This window comes from Anabas testudineus, chromosome 5 (genome assembly GCF_900324465.2).
Source record: "Anabas testudineus chromosome 5, fAnaTes1.2, whole genome shotgun sequence".
Lineage (NCBI taxonomy): Eukaryota > Metazoa > Chordata > Actinopteri > Anabantiformes > Anabantidae > Anabas > Anabas testudineus.
This window is the reverse complement of record NC_046614.1, coordinates 4,777,060-4,799,244: the sequence shown is the minus strand read 5'-3', so window position 1 is coordinate 4,799,244 and position 22,185 is coordinate 4,777,060. Positions and strand designations below refer to the sequence as shown.

The following is a 22,185-nucleotide window of genomic DNA, read 5'->3' as shown; positions in this document are numbered from 1 at the left end:
TGTTGTTGTTGTTGTTGTTTTTTGTTGCCTGCTGTTCTTTTCTCTCTCCTCTTTCCACTTACCCCAACCAGCCAAGGCAGATAGCCACCCACCCCAGGTTTCTTTTATTAAAGGGAGTTTTCCCTCTCCATTGCACTACATTCCACCTTGAATGGTTATTGTAATATTTTATCAATCTTTAGAATTCCTTTGTTATTATTGAGTTTTTTATATTAATGTTATTTTGTTTTTCTGCCAGTGTGATTTTTTTTCTGGTTGTTATTTGCTCTTAAAGAGCAGCTGTAATAAATCAAAACAATTTCCCTCTGGGATTAATAAAGTTTTTTGAATCTTGAAAAATGATAAATCCCCTATATATTGTTTAGTTTGTAAGAAGCTGTCGATCAGACCACTGGCTGGAATAAAGATTTTTATTAAGTTATAGTTTTAGAAAAAATCCAACACAAATTCACAAACAATGATTAACATGCACAATTTTAGTATACAAGACAAAACAGTTACTTTTCAATATGAAAATGTCCTTCTACATGTCAGTATCTCACAGAGATCATTGATTAATACAGCAGTATTAAGGTCGAAGAACACACTATATAAAAGCAATAAGGTTGTCTTTGATGACCATGTTTAAAAAATATATGCAAGCTATTTACAATGTACCAAGGGCACTCCTTTCTTACAACAATAACCACAGAAGCTTAACCGAACACGTGTTGTGGATATAATTAGATGTTCTGTGATCGACCATTCCAGTTAATGGTTCAGATCACTTCCTTCACTTTCTTTAGTTTGCACTATTTATTAAAGCAAAAGGCCAATTTTTTTCTTCTTCTTCTTATGAGCATTAGCAGAGGTAAGAAACTGGACCACAACTATGTAAATAATAGAAAAACTCTGAGAAACTGCCACATATTTAAGCACTGTAAATGAATAACCTACCATTTGGCAATGAGGTTACCTTATTTGGATATTAAACAAAACATTAACACCACTTGGATCAAGTATTTGCACACACAAACTGGTTTTAAGCCCAGTCACACCAGAAAGTGGCACAGTGAAATTCAGACATATGAAACACGTGTTGTTAGACGCTAAATGGGCGAATTTGTGTACTACTAAAACTGTTGAACTAATAGCGAAGCACGGTAGACAGTTGCAAAAAGAAGCAATAGGCTGTACCACCTTTTTGCTGTACTCCGAAAGCTAGCAAACTCATTAGCTTAATAACACGCACATTAGGGTCACACAATTTACTCAAGAAATGTCTTTGTAATGTCAAAACCAGCCTAAAGACTATGACTTTTGAGGTGCATTCTATAATTTGACACAGAAGGGTTAAGTAAAATTGAATACAGCAACAAAGCTAGTTAGCAACATTAGCTTGATCTATATTTTATTCTCTGGCTCTCTTCCCTCAAAGGTAAGTAATGCTATGACAGTTTGCTATTAATCATAAGAGACAGGTGTGGTTAAATATTAGGTGTACTATTTATTAAACTACCCTAGCTTTTGGGCTAATAACTAAACACAGAACTACACAAAAAGATTTCGTAAAGACTGGCATAAATTCCTTCATTTTGCTATGAAATTTCACAGTTTTATATCCTGGTGTGATTGGGTTTTATGTGGTTAAAAAAAACAAAAAACAACAAAAAACACAGTAGCACTACTGCTGGAGCACAGCATCCCAACAGTGGTTGTACTTGACGTGTAGATCAAAAGAATCAACCAGGCAATTCATTTCAGGTCACTGCTCCGATTTAGAGTCACAAACCACTATACTACAGAACACTTGTAAAACCTAGGAAAATTTTGTGAAAAATATTGAGAATTCTAGTAAAACCAAACTAAAACACAACAAAAAAGGATGACTTTGAAATTGTCTAATAGGGAGTGAAGTAGTGGAGGGCATCTGAAACATCACAGAGTGTAACAACAGAACGAGTGCAATAAGAACACGACCATCAGTCAATCAAACAGCTGAATTGTGACAGCTGTAATAATGGGGCAGGAAAATCAATATCCCATTGACTGGTCTGCAGCAGTCTAATCAACGAGCAAGGAGCTTTATGAAACCAGTCAAGGAGCAGATAGGACAGCCTGATTACGTCGGCTGTTTGGACTTTTTACGAGGCCTCTGGGGCCTGCACACCTGTTCAGATGGCTAAGTGAGGACATCCAGTCACCTTGCATCAATTCCTTGTGCTTTCATTGGACTTTAGAGGGGGGTTGGGGATTATAGAGTGCAAAATACAGACGATGACAGCCTCTGAGCTAATGACCGTACACAGCCCCATGTTCAGCAAAGGCACAGTAATGTGTAGCAGTTCAGTTGCCTGTATCCTTCAACACCCACGTGAACATTTGTCAGGACCCCCCAGTAATCACACCTCAGCTCTTACTTCGCTAGCTTTTAACAGACTCATCCACATGATAAAAGGGCATGTAAAGAAGTTCTCTCAGCAGAGTAGAAATGTTCTTTTGTCACTGTTCAGTATGGTAGATGTCCAATAGACGACGATGGGGTGGGGATAAAATGACAGCCATTCCATTTGCTCTAGTTCCAGTCAGGGCTCCTTCACTGCAGCATTGGCATCACTTATTCTGACACTTTAATTTCCCATAAACTATGCTAGGGATAGATTCATACATTGATACTGCCTATCCAAAAAAAAGTCACCACCTGGATTTAACTAAGCATATAGGTAAGAACCCACCCATTCGATAATAACTGCATGGATGAGTATGTTTCAGCTGGCAACAAGTTATTTAACCCTAACTGATGCAGTGAGTAGCTACTCATTTCTTAAACAACCAAGGAAGACACATCTTGCATTCATGGAAAAGATGTTAATCTGTTTCAGAAGGGTAAAATTATTGGCATGCTTAAAGAAAAGAAAAAAAAAAAGAAAAGAAAATCAAAGGAGATTGCTGGAACTACTAAAATTGTAGAAAAAAGATTTCAATTTACTAGGGAGCATAAAGATTTTACTCTGGAGCAATGGAAGGTCATGTGGTCTGATGAGTCCAGATTTACCCTGCTCCAAAGTGATGGGCGCATCAGGGTAAGAAGAGAGGCGGGTGAATTGATGCACCCATTATCACTAGTGCCTACCATACAAGTCTGTGGGGGCAGTTCTATTATCTGGGGTTGCTGCAGTTAGTCAGGATTAGGTTCAGCAACATTATTTGTCCAAAGAATGAGGCCAGCTGACTACCTGAATATCCTGAATGACCAGGTTATTCCATCAATAATTCTTTTTCATCCTTTATAGCACGGGCTTATTTGAAGATGACAATGCCAGGATGAAAGAGTGGCTCGGGAAGCATTGACACATCACACATGGATTGCCCACCAAGAGTCCAGACCCTAACCCCATTGAGAAACTTTGGGATGTGCTGAAGAAGACTTTGTGCAGCGGTCCAACTCTCTCATCATCAACATAAGATCTTGGTGAAAAATGAACGCACCTCTGGACAGAAATAAATGTTGACATTGCAGATGGTTATCGACACGATGCCATGGTGAATGCATGCAGTAATCAAAGCTAAAGGAGGTCCAATGATATACTAGTGTGTGCGATTTTTTTGGACAGACAGTATATTATACCACAGACCATATATACTGGTACCGAAACTTCCACCATATATTTCAATCCACTGCAGCTTTCCTAAAGCACTTTTTGTTAGAGGTGCCCTGGTGTACTTGTCTCGATGACATTTTAATCAACCTAACCTTTCCAATAATGGATTCCCTCTACATTCTGAGCCTCTTGTCCTTTGTTACTAATTTCTTCTGAAACAAAAGCAAACAGTATCTCTTGTGCAACATGAATCTTTCTCCTAAGCTATTTGAAAAGGAAATAAAGAGGTGAAAAAAAACTCAAGTGAAGGCACTGTTCTCCTGTAGTCCATTGTGCACTGGGCCAGCTGGTCATCTGGGGTGTAGATGCTAGGTACATATTCTGTGATATGATATACGTATCTAGAACACAGGTCATCTAAATGTAGAGGAGAAACAGTACACATGGGATCTGCTTGACATACTAACACCACACATATCTATTTTCTGCAATACCATTTTTTTACTAGAGTGAGAATGCAGAGTTTGATAGGCATTCATTATTTAGAGGAGAATGAGATAGAGAGCATAATGCCAAGATCTATCTATGAGTATTGTAGAGTAGCCGAAAGCTCAGGAGCCCATGTCTCTCAAACAGATTTCATATTATTTTTTTATGCAGAGATAAGTGGGTTTGAGGCACAGTTGATCAATTTGCTATGCATCTTTCATATATTTGACAAAGCATGGTAAAACTCTTAAGTCTTTTGGCAAAAGCTGCAAAAATTGGGATAAGCATGGCCCTTAGTAATAAGGTAGGTGATGTTTTATAGAATAGATTTAGTTTAACCTGTGGGATTAATTTCTGAGACTATAAAATATTGATTCATCCAATGAATGGAAAATAATCAATCATAGAAGGTGAGAAGTTCATCTAGAGCAGAATCTCGTACAAAACATGTTTTATATAAGGTTAAAGAAACTAAAGCAAGCAGCCTTTGTCACCTACTTTGGTATGGACTCTATGTGTAAAATGGGTTTTAAGGCATTAGTATCTCAAAAGATACTAAGAAGATAAGTTATGCAAACAGTATAACTTCAAAATTCAACACAGAGCATGGTGGCACTTATAACGCTGAAATAACCAAAGATATCATGCACGCAAATCATCACATCTCTATCTGATGGTCCTTTAAAGGAAGTGGCGTGGTCCCTTTAAGAATTCGGTGCAGTCCAGTCTTTTCTGGCCTTTCCCAGTCCTGCCACTGAAGCCTGGGCTTTGTGCCAGTCCAGTGGAGGGTTAACGTAGGACAGGCTGACTGAAGGGATGGAGGAGAAGGGGGGGTGCGCTCCGTAGGTTCTGATTAGACATCACCAGGCAAAGCAGAGCAGCGGACTGATGAGGACTGGGAAGATGTACAATGGGCTGAGGCAGCTTGCTCCTGAGCCCCGCGCTCCCATGCCTGCAACCAAAACCAGCAGAGCAGCTTGTGAAGAACCAGAAGTACCCCTCTGATCAAAAGAAGAAAACCTGAACTCTGCTGTACTATCCTCTAAATTTCTGACAAGTCATCATAAATCAAAAGCCAACTGTGAATTTTCCATATCTACATTATTACTGGCTTTCAACAGGAGAGGCTATTTAAAGTACCCCGAGAAGATAAAGTTCATATCACATCAAAGAGGAGAGCAGCAAACTGAGCTGCCTCACAATTTCGCACAGCAGCAGGATGGGAGCACAGAACTGCTTTATATGCTGCAGCGCTGTGCAGCCAGTCAACAAGGAATAATAACCCAATGGCAGAGATGGATGACACCATGCACGCATTTCTAAAAAGGTCGCTTTTCTCAAACTCAAAATAAGTCTATTACACATGGCTGGAAAAGGATGCAATGAAGCCAAATTAAATGTGCTCTCTGAATTATTTAATTCATCATTTCACAAGGAAGTGATGGGAAGCGGGAAAACAACAGTAAACTCACTTAATTTGTGAATGTGGATGGGTTCACTTCCCACACCTTCACCACCCTCACTCATGGCCTTGATCTGAATGAGATAGTTGTCATTGGCCGAAAGGCTGAGCTCCACAGTGGTTTTGTTGGTCAAGATGGTGCTGATGTCATTGTAGCGATGTCTCTTTAGCAGCACCTGAGGCAGGACAGGGTGACGGAGAAAAATGAGCTCATGCAAACGTCACTGTTGAGTCTAAAGATAAATCAGAGCTTTGCAGTGAAAATGGACCTACTGAATATCCAGTGACCTTCGACTCTGTCTCCATGGTTAATACAGGATCCCAGTGCAACGTGAGTGTAGAGCCAATCATGGTCCATTTTATGTTGAGCGGAGCTCGATCTGGAGCTACAAGAAAATTCAGGTAAATACAGCCTACAGGGCATGCATAAGCTGTTTCCTATGGTTGTTTCTGTTATGAAATATATGTGTATACACTAATTTACTGGTTCCCTGTTCACACAATAGCTCACCAAACACACACAGTATATATATACAGTATATATATATACAGTATATATATATATATATATATATATATATATATATATATATATATATATATATATATATATATATATATATATATATATACTGTGTTTATATATAAGAAAGAAAAGAATAGAAAGATCAGCCTGAATAACAAATTGAGGCTACGGCAGAGTACCCTCACTAATTAAGATGGAGTGAGTTCTACGGTGGCCCTGAAGCTCAACACACTATAACTTCAGAAAACATATGCAAATTGATAAAACACAAGCAAGTGAAGCAAACAGCTTCACCAATTGTCTGGACATTGAATCATGTACAGCAATTGTCCAGCTCACACAGCAATTACAAACAAGTCTGACAAAGTGAGAAACCCTAAATGGAAAAATCCACAGGAAAATCTGAAAATTCATCCAAACACAGAAACACTAGAGTTCGGACTTGTTCATCAATTAAAGAACTCCTTGCAGCCTTTCTCTACTTGGTATTTTTTCTCACATTTTACAAAATGCATGTTGTTTATTTGCTTAGTTCAAGGCCACCACAGAATTCACACAATTTCTCAAAAGAAAACTGTAGTCTCAACTACTATATGGCAGCAGTTGCCACAAGGAAATCTCATTTGAAAGGCAATGAAACTGATATATAGACAAAAGGAGTTGAGCTGGTGCAGTGATTACAGTACACAAATCCAAGCAAAAGTTCAAGTATATGCCTAAAAAATATTTCACTGCAATTACCACTTACAAATCCTTTGCTCAAGTTGAAGTACTAGTGATCTAAAATTTACCTAAATCACCAATATGCACATTGTGGGAGTCAAGCTAGGTATAGCATAGCAAGATACTCTTTCGTGTCAGTCTAAGACGTTAAGGGTTGACCTTCTTGCTCAAAAACCTTTAGAATTCAACATTTCGTACAGTCAGTACAGAAATACTAGTACTCGGGAAGAAAGTGTGTATTTTACACAGTACTGAATTTTAAGAGTAGTTCTACATTTCAAAGGTGAAGGAAGGAAATGTTTAATAATTAATAAAATAAAACAACTACTCTTAAAGCTGTCAAATAAATGAAGTGAAGTAAAAGTAAAAGTAACATAAAATGAAAATACTCTTATTCTCACTGCAAAATAAAATCAATAATTTAAAGAATCTGTAGTCTAGCTCTGACATCATTTTTTGCATTTTAAATATGTAAATAGTCAGTGTTGCTATGTTACACTCAACCAACTGATTTGTCTTGTTTGCATGATAAATGGAAACCCCTGTTGTCAGGGGAAATTTTATGATCCAACAAAGCTGACAAAATGGTACGCACATCATATAGAGCACAGTACAACGTCATCAAAGTGGTGGTTACATGATTTGAGTACCACGTAGACATGATTTCAGTGCCTAAGGGGAACAGACTTACGTGGCTTCTTTGTGGTGGTATTGATGGGCGCAGACTGTGGCCCAGGGCCAGCCGTATTGAATGCAGCTACAGAGAGGTAGTAAGCTGTGTTTGCTCTCAGCCCTGTGATGTTAACCAGCGTGTAGTTTCCAGAAATGCGCACTTTGCCAATAGTGTCAGGTTTGGTGTCGTCTTCCCAGTACACAACCTGATGGGGAGAAAAAACACTGGTGCATTTCACTGCATTATTTAAATTACACAATTAAATCTGAAATGCTGTTTGTATTACAGAAAGAGAGGGAATGATGAAAAACAAATTTTTCACTGGTACGGTTTCAAATATTGATGCTATCAACCACCCTAGTCATATAAAGGAAGTGTTAGTGCATCCATAGTGCGCAGATGATCCATAAAGAAAAATCACGATTATTGCCTATTTTGATGATGAATACAAGGAAAACATATATTAAAAGTGAATAGGTTATGTATACATTTTACAAAAATGTTTTATCTGTACTCAGAAATCATCACTTTTTACACCAAAGCAGGATTCTCTTTTCTGTTACAGTTTACTTTCCTTCAGAATATTATCCCCCAATTAAGGGCACAGGTGAAGTGATATTTGATAAAGCAAACTGGCTAATTGCTGCCTGCTTTAGGTCATCCTCAACATTTATGTGTCTAGTGTTAAATTACATACTTATGAGTTTAGTAATATAATTAAAGTGAAATGCGAAGTCTGCCCTTGAGGATGCTCCTGCTATTCTATCTCGACCGAATGACTGTATTTCAAATGTGTTATCAATTAAAGCTGTATAATATACACATCAAAATTCAGTTTACAGCAATGTTTTGGGCAGTGATTAGATTAAATGGACACTGCATTTGCAATCCTGGCAGCATCTAATTAAAGCCCGAGTGTCACATACCAACATGGCTTTACATTAACCTCTATGGTTAATTGAAACAACGTTCTATTCTTTCAGAAAGGTGAAATTAAAAGCTTTGCATACCTGAAGCCTTTGTTTGACATAGAATTAATCAAAGAAGCCATAAAAGAGCTGACTACTTGATTATTCTACAAAGATATTTTAAAATGAACAAGATTATTAATACCCCTGAAAATGGTGATATTTCAAGCAGACTACTGACATTCAGCCAATTTAAATAGAGAAAGATCCCTATTGTACTGTTTGGTATCATTATGTGCACCACACAGAAGATGAATAAGAGAAAGAAAAGAAGAGAGCTGTCTGAGGAGATGAAGAAGAAAACAACTGCTGAGCATGGTCAATGTAACGGCTGACATCCAACTAGTTATATGTAATATTATTAAGGGCAGAGACACACCAAGCAACAAAAGGAACTGGTGATAATAAAGCACTATTGTTACATCGCTTCACGTCTGGGCCGAAAAGTGGCACTTGAACACATCAGGAAGACTACAGCCAATCTACTTTCTCTTTTCTGTGACTGAGTGAGAAGAAATAACTCTCCATACCAGCACGTGGAAGTCGTCTGTATTTCTCATTCGTCATTCATGTCAAGCAGAAGACACTACAAACAAAGCGGTGTTGGCCTATTATTTTCACACCACTTGTGCTCACCTCAGTTACTTCCTTCCTGATGCCCATGTTGTTGTGAAATTTTTATCCTATTACTTTTCATATGTGACCTCCTGTCAATTGCTTGCGTTTTTCACTTCTGTTTCTCTTCTTGTGCAGTTATTTGCTAAACTTAACAGCCAATCAGAGTGGTCTCTCGCCCGGCATCCAACTAGTGCTAACAAAACACACAGCAAAAACTACCAAAAACTACAGAAAACCCAACAGATGCCGGCATTGGCTAATGGCTGACCATCTGCTCTGTGCATTACAGCCCTAAGAAGTCTATGGAACTGTAGCCAACTTTCCCTAGATGGAACAGGAGGATATTTCAAATGATAAAAAAGAACAAAAGGAAACAGATACAAATAAGAATCATCCAGATCCATCAGTGCACATGGCACCAGAACACCCTAGGATGGAGGTTGGTGATCGATTTTGTGTATCTGACCTCCGACCATATGTTCTGAATACTCAGGTAAGGAAAGGGGCGAAGCTGTCAAGCTGGATACGGTGTCAGAGGAGGAAGTTGGACAGACTTGGTACACCCAAACATATTGTGCTGGGAGAGCTTCGACCAGATCCAGAGGTACCGATGGGACAGTTCAAATGGACCATATTCTGTACCTCTAATGCTAATGCGGTTGTTCGGAGCTGTGGATGTAATGTCTCTGGTGCCAGTTGTGTTGGCTTGTGAGACTCCTGATGGGTATCGGCAGGCCGCAAAAACTTGGACCTGAGAGGAGTATCAGTCAGCCTTGAAATTAAATCAGCCTAGATTCTTGCAAACTGTGTCCTGCTATCACTGTCTAGTGGAGGTGGGGAGTTGCTGACCTCAACTGGGGTCATTGTCAGACAATGGAAGGAATATTTCAAGGATCTCCCCAACCCTGCCGACACATCTATCCATCATCTATACATCTATCACCTGGCTGAAGTCACAGAGGTAGTCGATAAGTTCCTTGGTGGCAAGGCACTGGGGTTGGATGAGATTCGTCCTAAGTCCCACAAGTCTTGTGGAGTGCAGTTTGGAAAACCACAGGATTTTATCCCTGCTTTTTGAAGATGATGTTGTTCCGTTAGACAGGGGAGGTGTTCCGGACATGTTCTACAAGGAGATGGCCCCAGAAAAGACCCAAGACTTGTTGGAGGGACTATGTCTCCCGGCTCGCCTCTGTGAGCGAAGTCTGGGCATCCCTGCTTAGACTGCTACCCCCGCAACCCGGCCTCAGATAAGCAGAAGACAGATACAAACCAAGCTCCAAGATAAACATACAACAGGTGTGCTATATCTCACTTTCTGAATAAAAGTAAGCTCCATCTAGAAAGACCCACTTATGACATATTATTCCAAAAGATCTAAAAGTAAAAAATATTACTTTTATAAAATGTTTAAAAAATATAAAAATATTTGACAAGTACCTGAATTCAGCTGTGGGTCTTGATCTTAATCCAACAAAACATCTATGGCAGTGATCTGCCTGTGGAAAAACCTTTCTTTATGGCTTGTGACGGACTGCACAGTTTGTTGCCCCTTTGGAAAACTAAATGGGGACCCCTGATCTATGGACAGTGAAACTGGACTGGAGGAGCTAGCTCAATAAGAGCTCAACTAGAGCTAAGCAACAAAAGGTGCTTGATCACAGTCATTGCCTTAACAGTGAGGTACAAAATATTAGGTAAATGGTCCCAATTATTTGCCCATGCCATTTTCATTTGTTGTAATTAAATTTTATTTAAAATGATAGGTTATATCAAAATTCAATACAATTAGTTTGTTCTATGAAATACAGAACATAGATCAGTGGATGCCAGTTACTTCAGAGAAAACAGTGAAAGGATACTAACAGTTTTTGCGGACCAAAGCTCCAGATCCATACTCTTTGGTGGCCTATTCCGATTCTTCTAAATCCACTTCAGGATTGTGTTTAGAGAAATGAGCTCTGTTCTGAAAGGACAATGTTGCCGACACTATGGCAACTGGAGAGTTTTGCGCTGAGGGCCGGAGGTGACAGACTGAATGGGGCATGAGGGATGAGAGACTTTTATTTTCCTTTTGTGGGTTTGCTGTTAGAGCGCCAAAGTGTTGAGGTCAATTCATGACATTATTACGATATAACAAAATCTCTGCAGCGATACATGAGAAGGTATGGTAGAATGTTATATGTCAAAAAAACGAAAAACTAATTTAGAGAACAATGAAAGGATGGGTGGGGGCTGACAAACAAGCCTCAGGGAAAAGCTCAATTATCTTATTAGAAAAAAAAAAAACAATAATTTTGCAGTGAGTCATAACGTACCTCGTATCCAAGCACTCTTTCAGGGATGACAGGGAGGGCTTCCCAGACCACTTCAATTTGCACTGCAGACACACTTCTAGCCCTAACCCTCTTAGGAGCCACTGTGGGGACTGCAGAAATAGAGAGCTGGTGAGAATCCCAGAGACTCACCAACCATCACACACACTAATAGCAATAAAAGGAAAGGTGCAGAAGAGACCTGTAGTTTCACTGAAAAGCTATTTCCCCTGCTCTCTTTTAATGGGTTCTGTGACTGACATCAGAAAGACTATCTGCCCAGCAAATTCAATTAACAGGATACCTCCCTGACAGCACGGTGTGGTGAGTGTCTGCTAGGATTTCCTGTAATCTACCAGCGTGATAACTAATATCAAGTTGATATTCCCAGCTTAAGAGGGGAGGAAAATAACAGCAGAGGGGAAGAAAAACTCATTATTACTATTCATGGACGTATTTGTAAGGAGAGACATTATAGCTTTTTTGGGCATCGTTTTCTGCAAGTGAAATCGGCACCATACCTTCCTCTGCTGAGTACACCGTGGCAATAGAACTGAAGGGCCCCTCCCCTCGGTTGTTGTACGCCCCCACTTTCACATCAAAAGGCGCAAAGGGTGGGATGGTGTCATTGCGGTATACATAACGTGCCACTCCCGGTGTGGAGATAACAGCCCGCGTCCATGTGACCGTCCCCACTGGCCTGAAGGCGATGATGTAGCCGAAGCCCTCTCCATTCTGTAGTTCTTCAGGCACAGGCTGGGAGCAAAACACAAAACTATAGTGATATTAAAACGCATACAGACAAAGAAATAGACAGGCCCGTCTCTGTGCTCTTACTCTACAAGGGCTTGTGGGATTAATCACAGCCCCTTTATTTGCCGTTACCACCCAGAACACTCCACAATCACTTTTTACCTTATCTTTTCCTCTTGCATGGCTATGTAATTGTAGCTAAAGCAGAAAGCTCTTTAAAGGGAGTGCTCTCTGTCCCTGCCTCTGGAGGGAAAAGTGGCACTAGCAGGCTGAGCCGGGGGAGAGGTGCCTCACTCTAATGTGGGTCATAAAATTGCTACGTTCAATTCTGCACAATTAAGCAAAACCATTACTCGGCAATGGAGAGAACAGTAAAATGTGACAGATGACTTACCTCCCATGTTATCACTAATTCAGACCTTGTGCCGCCTCCACCTCCAACATCAGTGGGAGCTGTATCAGGAACTGAGAGGTAAAGCCCAGAGGGGAGCAATTAGAACGCAGTTTACAAAGCTCAATGACAAGCCTCAACTGTACTTGTGGCTTTATGACAAGGCTGCCTGCTGTAGATACTGTCTTCTATGTTACACCCCACAAATCCCTCACTGTGTGCAAACACAAACATTTCAGAGAACAGTGAGTTACTGATATTGCCCAAATGTCACTGTGCATAAACCGCAAGTCAAGATTTGTAATATTTTGCAAATGACATTCACATTCTGCTGTTTGTGCACTGCAGTGCACTTCTTTATAGTATTCTTTAGTAAATGGAGCATCATATTTAATGTGTCATATCAGCAAATGGTTGATGCAGTATTTGTCTATTATAAGATCTATGAGGATTTCTCGACAGAATCTTCTGCTGTTCCCTGGGAAAAATACCTACAGGAGCCCTGGATTTTTAGCATGTGTATGTTCAACTGTGCACTTGTCTATTGAAAACCGTACCTAAAACCCAAACCCTATACTAAAGCTCACTAATACTATTGCATTACTGCCGTAGCTATATTATAATATTATTAGGGTATTATAACAGCTAAATATTCTTATAGAATAATTCCATTCTTCTCTACAGGCCCGTCTAATGCTCTCACTCTGCCCATAGAAATGTGGTGCCAAGTAAGAGTACATGACAAAACCACTCTTTGATGAAAAATGTTGGTTACATAAGTCACATCTGCACGCAGGACCTCTGAATGTCAGGCACAGTTAGCACAATTTAGCACAGGCACTGGTCTATTAACATTTAAACAAGTGTAAAAGCCACAATTTGCGTTGCACTACTGGAGACGCAGCACAAAACCTTTCACATATGTGAGGTTTCTACTCATTCACTTTGTGATTTCATATCTATCCACTGTTTAAAGTTTGCATAAAATGCAACCTTTAGTGCAGAAACTACACAACGAATGTAATTACAGTACATGCTTTCCTTTGACTTGACTGAAAATCCTTGAACCATTGTAAGGCAAGTACAGTATGTGTCATCTCCTAACTAAGAATGCTGTGCATTTTATGCATAGATTACAAAGTCCTAATCCAACCTGCATTAATTATTGAAATCTATGTCAGTGTGGCACGATCAGTAATTATCTCTGATTTACCTGTTACCCTAGATGGGTCAGCCATTAGTATTCTTCCAGAAATATGTAATGGATTCTTAGTTTATACTGTGGAATAATATTAAACATAGCAATGTTTCTAAGGATTAGTAATGAGGTCCATCAGGGCATCCATACAATTTTCTCCACCTCAAACACAGTGTAAATAAATTGTCTGCTACATACCACATACAGCGGCAAGAAAAAGTAGGACCTTTTATTGAGAATAATTATAAAAACCTCATAGTGCTGGCGGAAAAAGTATGTGAAACCTAAAGTCTTTGACATCACTTTATGACCCTTTCCAGTTTAATGTAAATCTTGATCATAGAATCTCGAAAAGGTCTATTAGTTGAGGTGTGTTCACTTAAGCATTTTTTTTCTTGTGCAGAGAAAACTCAAAACATTTGTGTGTTTTTTGTCAGTCGTAGTAGCTCTAATCTATACCTGACTCCAATTACATTTATGGAGGTCATTAGTCCAAGGTTTCACATAGTTTTTCCACTAGCACTATCAGTCCTTTATGATTCTTCTCAATAAAGACATGAATGATCTGAATTTGTTTGTGTAATTATTTAAGCACATTATATTTATTAATACTCTTGACTTAGATGGAGATCAGGTAACGTTTTATAAATAATTCATGCAGAAAACCAAAAAAACTCCAAAGGTTTCAAATACCCTTTCTTATCACTGTATGTTATTCATTACTGTACATAAAAACTAGTTAAAACAGTTGTTCATTTCAGGTGATAAATACCAAAATACCTGTTAAATCATCATAAAATCACAGTAAATTCTTCTGCCTTATTCTCGGTGTGTGTGGTGTGCTGTTAGGGGTTTAGTTTTACATACTGGTATCCTCTGTCCTGGTCTTGGCTGAGGATGGACTGGGCTCTCCCAGGCCTACGGCATTGCGCGCCACCACCCTGAACTCGTACTCGACCCAGGCGTTCAGACCCACCACTGTGGCTGTCAGCATGTTCCCATTGACCACCTCTGGCACTGCAATGTGCAAATTAGACCCTTAGAAAATCAGGCTGCTGCACACACACACATCTCAAATTGAATGATAAATAAATAAAAACCCATCTAAGAGCCCCTATAAATACTACAAGGAGGACAGGGTAAGTGTTTGAGGCTACCTGTGTCAACAGCCTGCCAGCCCACAGTGAAGGGCGTTCGTGCCTGGATGATGTAGCCAGTGATGGGGCTGCCGTTGTCCCTTCCGGGAGTCCAGGAAAGCTGGGCTGTGCTGTCGGTGATCTCCTCCACTGCTACTTTGTCTGGAGGACCTGGTGGACCTAAATCAATCGGACAACAAGCAGGGTGAAACTGAGGCAATCACCTATTGGAAGAAGCCTGCCCTCATCAAATTCAAGTCCTGCACACCTTGTTACATATCAAGGCCACCACACTTCCTTCAATTAAGGGTGTGTGCGTTCAGGGACATGTCTCTCACAATGTGTGTGATGTGCACCGCTAAGAAGCCATTACGGAACACAAGCTCAACCAGCAGTGACAACCGAGTTGGATCATTTTTGAGTAAAGGAAAGAAGGGCTGCAGGTGGTGGAAGAGACACCAGTGAGAAGAGTAAACAAAGAGTCAATACAGAGAGAGACACAAAGACACAGAAAGAGTGTGTGTGACTGGCTCTGGCTTTACCATGTCGCTGCTGTTTGCTCTGCTGTTGTTCCACTGTTCAAATGCTTTCCATGATATTTTGCTGATGTGTAAATGAGCCAATTATAGTCATTTTCTGTGATAAACATTGGCTTCTCCAAGCACCTGGGAAAGCTATTACTGTTTGTTAAGGGCATGAATACCAATGTAAATCACTAGAGATAAGCCCCTGCACTGAGCCAAAACTACCTTAGCTGGATCCAATGTCACACATGCCAGTGAATGTGTGTGCATGTTTTTTTTACATTTTAGCAGCACATACACTACATGATGTAAACAGAAGATGGCAGACTGTAATTCTGTCTGTGGTAGCATCCATTTTTACTTTGTTACACCTTATATTTACAGGAAGCCTCTGGGATTTTTCACCACTTATTCTGTCAAACTTCTTCTTGAATACATGTATGGATGCTTCAATGGCTTGTTATTTTACAGGAGCACATATTGGGGTATTCATTGTCAAATGTACAAAACTTGAATTGATTCTCTTACCTTTGACAACCAAGATGGCAGAGGTGGACAGGCTCTCCACATCAGTGTCAATAACACAGACGTACTTCCCGCCGTGATTCAGCTGGATGTTACGAATCATGAGATCACCTGATATACTCTGGAAGACATGTGTTATTTTTAAAAAATAAGGCGACATGAGAGATGTTTCATCATTCAGCTTTTTGTGGTAATGCTTTACACAATCACATCGTCTCCAGGCCACTGATTTTTGCATCTTTTCAAACAACAACAACAGACGTGGCAGATGTAGTCTGCACAAATAATGCTGTTGGCTGTCCTTCAGGCGCTGCTGGACCAACCAGCCCCCAAAACTCCCTACAAACAGCTACCAGCTATACACACAACACACAAAACAAACACAGTCTAGTTAATTGGCAAGGCAATCCTAATTATTCTATAATTAAATAAGCTCAAGCAAGATGTGAATTTAACTCCCAGTGTAAAGAGCAAATATTGTTTTAAGCATACATCATGTGGGAGACCATGAGGGAACAAATTAAAACATCACATCAAATATTGGTAAACTTCCCCTCCTGTGTACGAACAGTTGTACTGTTTGTGACTGCATAAATGAGAATTTTTAAGTAATAAGATAATAAGTCAGTCTCTCAAGTCTTAGCATGTCCCCTTTCGTAATAATAATGATAAGAAGAAAAGAAAAGAATAAGATAAGAATAAAATAATAATAAAAGAAACATTTGGGAACTATTTTCAACTGCAGATGAACACACATTTGGTATTATAGTTAATATTTACAGCACAGATGGTGAAAGTTGGATTAACTGAAAATAAGCTACAGTGCCCATGTTCATGGTGATGAAGGAACATGTCAGCCAGTATAACAACTTGGTGCTTGTCTGGCACAAAATAAATCGCCTATATCAGGCTTTGGTAACAACAATAATAGTTGCACTGTGCAATTTGATATGCCCCAGATAAAAGTCGACAACACATTTTCCCACTGTGTAAAAACTTGGCAAAATATTTGGCCATCATTTCAAAATGGTGACTAAATTTGTATTTTAGTAACCAAAGAAAGTGTCGCAAAAATGATTAGTATAGGAAGTTTACAAGACAGTGCTCACAATGAGAACATACATGTGCAAACCAACCAGCGAGAAGGCCACATTAAATAAAAAAGGAACATGCTGGTACACATTTAGTCCATATTAGTCTTATTAGAACGTTGCCATAACTATAACTAAAGCTTGTATTTGTTTTTTCACACAATCTGTCGTGCCTAAAAGTTGCTATCAGGCAATTTGTCACAGACTGAAATATAAGATATTATTAGACCCATCTTGCACACTCTGACATGCAATGTGCAGACATTCTCATTTTGACTGTGCATGGGAATCTGCTTCATGAAAGTCACCTCTTAAAGTGGCCTGTCACAAAGCATGTCATCCCGTGAAAAGGAGTGTGTTGCTTTAGAAACGACTCCCCTGGGGGTGAGTCAGGTAAGACTCGCTGCCGTCATAGCAGATTTCATCACCCCCAGCAGCTAGTGAACAGACCCCCGCTCTGCGGCAACTGGCTGCGAACCCCCCTCTATCTTCACCTCGCTGAAGCACCTGACAAAGCAGTGCCGAGCCGAATTGCACGTACTTGCTTTCAGCTCCTCTCTTTTCACCTGACAGTTTTTACATGTTGTTCGTAGCGTCTGATTTTCTCTCCAATGCCAGCCGCCACCTGGCCGACCGGAGAGCTCGCAGTCGAGAGAAAGGTGTCCCAGCTTTGGCAGGAAGGAAGTGATGAGGCAGATTTGCTTTAATTATGTTAATTAATTCATCAGAAGCTGTTGAGCAGGGAGCTGCTAAACTCTCTGGACAGGGGAAACAGATTCTATAAAAACTTCACCAATCAGCCAAAACATTAACACCATCTGGTAGTTTAAAAGTGTGTTACCACTGGGAGTCCCTTATCTATGAGAGTATATCTTATACACCTACGCACACTTCAATGTCATTCATAATTGCCATTTACCTTCACGCAGATGTGAATTTGGCATGTCCAGTCCACAATCAAACACAATGTCAGTCTTTAACATGTGAAAGGTAGCGATCAGACTACTGACCTTGGATGACAAATGGGACTATAAAAAGCAAAAAGGGTGCATAAAATACAACTGAACAATTGCCTTTGCCCTTCATCAAAAAGAGCAAATACTCAACAAAGAGTCATCATTTATCATTATTTCAAGGCGTTTGGATTTCAAATGAACATTTACTGGTAGCAGGCCTGCCCTTGGTGAATGCCAGCCAGCTCATTACTTAATTATTTCAGGGCTCAAGATTCATAAATAGGTATGCAAATTCAATTACAGCAGAGGGAGATGATAAGAAAATGTTCTCCCTTGAGGTACAGGAATTAGAAGTTGAAGGGATGAAAAGTATAAAGACTTTATTAATGAAGACCCTCTGTACGACTGAAATGCCATTTCACCAATATATTTTTAGAAGTGTAACGCATGGCAGCTCACACAGCCAATTCAAAAGGTAAGGACCTCGATTATTGACCTGATGGTGCCATTGATCGCGGCGTTAACAGCATATGAATGAAAGAATGTAACTGATTCTTAACAGATATCTCTGTCTCCCTGATAATACTTTCACTACTGACCATAGAGAAACTTTTCAAATAGACAAGTCTTGGCATAAATTTCTCTTCTTGGGTATCATTGGTGCCTAAGAAGCCCTCAGCAGGGCACTAGAGCATAGCCTTGCACATCACACAGTATGTCCCAATTAATCCCAGAATAGCCAGAACGTAGCTGAGTTTAATGCTTGAGAAGTCTCACCCCGCCCACTCTTTCAAAATGATCGCTGTCTCTCTGGAAGTCGATGAGCTGGCCGTTGAATGCCCATGAGAAAGAGACATCCAGAGCTGGATCGCAGGCAATCTGGCATGGTAGCACGATGCTCTCGCCAACAATAATCTCCATGTTAGTAGGCCTCATGGTGATTCTGGTGTGCTCTGGCCAGACAACAGATGACAGCGTACGCATGTTAATATCCCTGCCACAGGAACCTTTAACACCACCGTGACCCCACACAACTGCCATCTCGCTCCAATTCACAGCTAAATCAAGTCACCATCATTAAATTATCCATGGATGTGTGCTTATTTTTTTCCTGATTTTAATAAGCACTTAAATTCCAAGCGTGTCCATTAGCAACATTTAATGACATCTCCAGTTTGCACTTTATGTTCAATTTGGAAGAAAACATTTGAAACAGGATTACAGAGATGGGAGCACATTCCCACTGGTGACTCTTGTGGATTGGAGACCTCAGAGTATGTTGAGGAAAGGTCACAGTAATTAAATTCTATGACATTAAATGGTTCAGCTGTCAGTGTGCGAGAAGAATAGAATCTAATGAGAAAAATAAGTCAGGTGGCTACACACACAACAGAGGGCTACGTGAACGAGTTATGTCACTGCATTTATAAATAATGACCTTTAATTAAATCAAGGATGATGCATAATGTAATTGCAATTTTGCATTACATACACCAGCCATATTCATTTGCCTAAACTTGAAGTATTACATGCAATATAACTTGAATAGAAAACAATCCAACTTTGGGCATTCCCATGTCCGACTGACAGACTGTAAATTGAGGGTGATTTGCTTTCTACGAAGTTGTTGGTGGAGAAGAAAAGAGAAGGACTCACCAGTGATGAGCAGCCTTACAGTTGTACTCGCTGTCCCAAACTGGTTCTTAGCGATGCACGTGTAGCTGCCAGCGTCCTGTCTGGTGACGTTGGCGATCTTTAACGTTCCATTGGGAAGTAGAGTGATCCTGAGGGAGGCAGAACAGTTTATTACTGTATTGACTAATGTGGAGCCTGTACAGATAAACTGATGTGTTGTTATTTTGTATTCCATAGCCTCATGTTTTTTCCCCCGCCATATAGTAAATTTACTGTATGCTGTTTTTGCTGGATTTGTATTTTTGTGAAAAGCCTCTGAAGAACTACTTTGACCCTGGTACTTTAAAGCGCTTCCCTCTAAAGCACAAAAATGAAACTGTTTGAGGTGGGTTAGCAGCAGGCGGTGTGACCCACCACCCTGACTCAGTGGTGGGCTAAACTTGAGGACACATTACTAAATGAAGAGATATTTTACAAACAGTATTGCTGAATAAATAAAATGTGCTTTACAGGCTTTATACTGCTAAGGTGAGAGAGGAACCTCTGTCATGCTGGGAGGTGACTGCATGGAATAAAAACCTGAGATATGCTATAATACATACTGTATTATGACGCTGAATAATCTATGCATGTGTGTCCTGGATAATAATGGACGTGTATAATGACCATCAAACAGTGTTGGTGTAGAATATATCAAAACATTTTAAGAAATAAACAATGAAAAATAAACACAGCTTGCGTCGCAGCACTTTGTGGTGCTCAAAGAACTGAAAAACTACACATTCTTTCCAGAAGCAATGTTTGGATCTCAGACCTCACTGTAAACAGTTCCCATTGGGGCTATTTTCTACTAAAAAAAATGTCTGCTGACAGTGGGCTTTGTGGATTATCAAAAGTAACCAGAGACAGCAGGATATGGAGGAAGCTATTTCACACATATCTCCACATACAGTATATTGGGCTAAAGCTACTACTAAGAGTTTTTTATAATTTGGGACAGACATTTACTTAAACAGATGTGGCATTTACTGACGGCTTTCACTTTCAAAACACTGCTCCAGTTTACAGCACGACATTTCATGGGACACATCCAGTGTGTGCATACATCCAGCGTTAAGCACCTGAAAGGACTGTGCCGGCTTCACATACAGCGTGCTAAATGTCAGTCAGCTTGGGAATTTTACCAATTTTCCGGAGCTATAGCTGAAGCCCCACACCCCCACAGCCGTCTGGAGCCAATAAAGGAGCGTTCGTTGCTGTTTTGACAAGATGCTTTGTTCATACCATTCTCTGTTAGACCTCCTTTTTGAATGTGCAGCATCGAAGGGATTCAAACAGCACAAGGTTAAGCATGTATTCAATGCACTGGGTTGTTATTCGGTAGGACCTGCCTGCTACGAGTGTGCTATAAAATTTCAATGTGCGTGCACAGATTTTCAGAGAGGTATAGTTGCCGTCAGAGCTTTTCTTCTCCCTCAAGTTGAGATGATGAAAAGTCTGTGCATGGATTGCTCAAACGTGTCATTTCTCGCCTCTGATTTGCTTTTGGACCTCTCCACCTTTAATCAGTTCTTTTTTTTTTTTGTGTGAAATCGATTCAGTAGCTCAACTTGAGCTTCTGATGTAGTCAATAGAAAATCAGGCGGAGGGGGACAACACACGAAATTAAGCACCTCTTTATGCTGCTATAAGTGCCGCTTGAAGTTTGCTCATTTCTGCATCACGACTTTCTGGTCTAATGAGGTGTCTCTGCTCTCAAATGCGCAACAAGGCTTTTGTCTTCGCAGCTTCTTGTAATTCCATGAATTAAATTCTATTTGTCATGATGAAGTAGAACACTTTGCCTCAGATAATTACAGGTGCAACAGCTTTGGACTTACAGTACTTCGTCTATCTAAAAGCAGATAAGCTTTTACCTTCAGCAGTGACTCCATATGCTAATCTTTTTCTCTTCTTAAATATTTAATGCGTGCAGTGTTGATACGACCGGCTAGCATCTTTATTCCTCGCACCAAGCCATTTGCACACAACAGTGCGCACAGTATATTAGCCATGTGCAATTTTCCTGGCGGGAGCCCTGCTCTCATCCTCCTTCTTAGCCTTTCCGTCTATGCATCTGCACAAATGCCAAAGACACTATTCAAACAAGTGGGTTTGCAGTGAATGTGAATGTGAATGAAAGTTACAAGGAATATGCACTTTTTTTTATCCTACCTTTCAGTTCTCTGTAGGATCTCATTTCCTTTCTTCCACAGGCTAATTGCTGGGGGCGAGGCCTGAGGCTTGCATTCAAGAGTGACTTCACTGCCTGAGCGAGCTTTTAGCAAGGCCCTTAACGGACTTTTGGAGAAACTGGGAGGGGAGGCTGCGTGGGTGGAGCAGAGAAAGGACATGAAATTAAAAACTGTAGGCAGCCTAAATCTGTATTGCGATTGACTCTCCTTCAGATTGCAATGAGAGCAGCTTTAAATCTCAGCATTAACTCAGCAGAAATGTCTCTTGGGCTCACCTGCCTGCCCACCCTACATCTACACACTTCCACTGTTATTATGTCTCCAGCTTGCAGAGGTTGCAGCCATAATCTACGCTCATTGTCACATTTCGTCAGCCATCATTTGGACGCC

At 40.2% G+C, this 22,185-nt stretch overlaps 1 protein-coding gene across 1 annotated transcript in view; it reads right to left on the bottom strand.

The window, feature by feature from the left end:
- Positions 1-467: 467 nt before the first annotated feature.
- cntn3b (contactin 3b) overlaps positions 468-22,185 on the bottom strand; it is a 51,929-nt gene continuing 30,211 nt past the window's right edge. The window contains exons 11-23 of the mRNA XM_026346812.1: positions 21,776-21,926; positions 19,583-19,710; positions 18,704-18,879; positions 15,883-16,000; positions 14,852-15,010; positions 14,562-14,711; positions 12,500-12,570; positions 11,874-12,108; positions 11,356-11,465; positions 7,473-7,659; positions 5,806-5,918; positions 5,543-5,708; positions 468-5,022 (exon numbers count right to left, since the gene is read on the bottom strand). Coding sequence (XP_026202597.1) covers positions 4,931-5,022; positions 5,543-5,708; positions 5,806-5,918; positions 7,473-7,659; positions 11,356-11,465; positions 11,874-12,108; positions 12,500-12,570; positions 14,562-14,711; positions 14,852-15,010; positions 15,883-16,000; positions 18,704-18,879; positions 19,583-19,710; positions 21,776-21,926 — 1,856 coding nt within the window. The 3' untranslated portion in view covers positions 468-4,930. The remainder of the gene's footprint in view (positions 5,023-5,542; positions 5,709-5,805; positions 5,919-7,472; positions 7,660-11,355; positions 11,466-11,873; positions 12,109-12,499; positions 12,571-14,561; positions 14,712-14,851; positions 15,011-15,882; positions 16,001-18,703; positions 18,880-19,582; positions 19,711-21,775; positions 21,927-22,185) is intronic.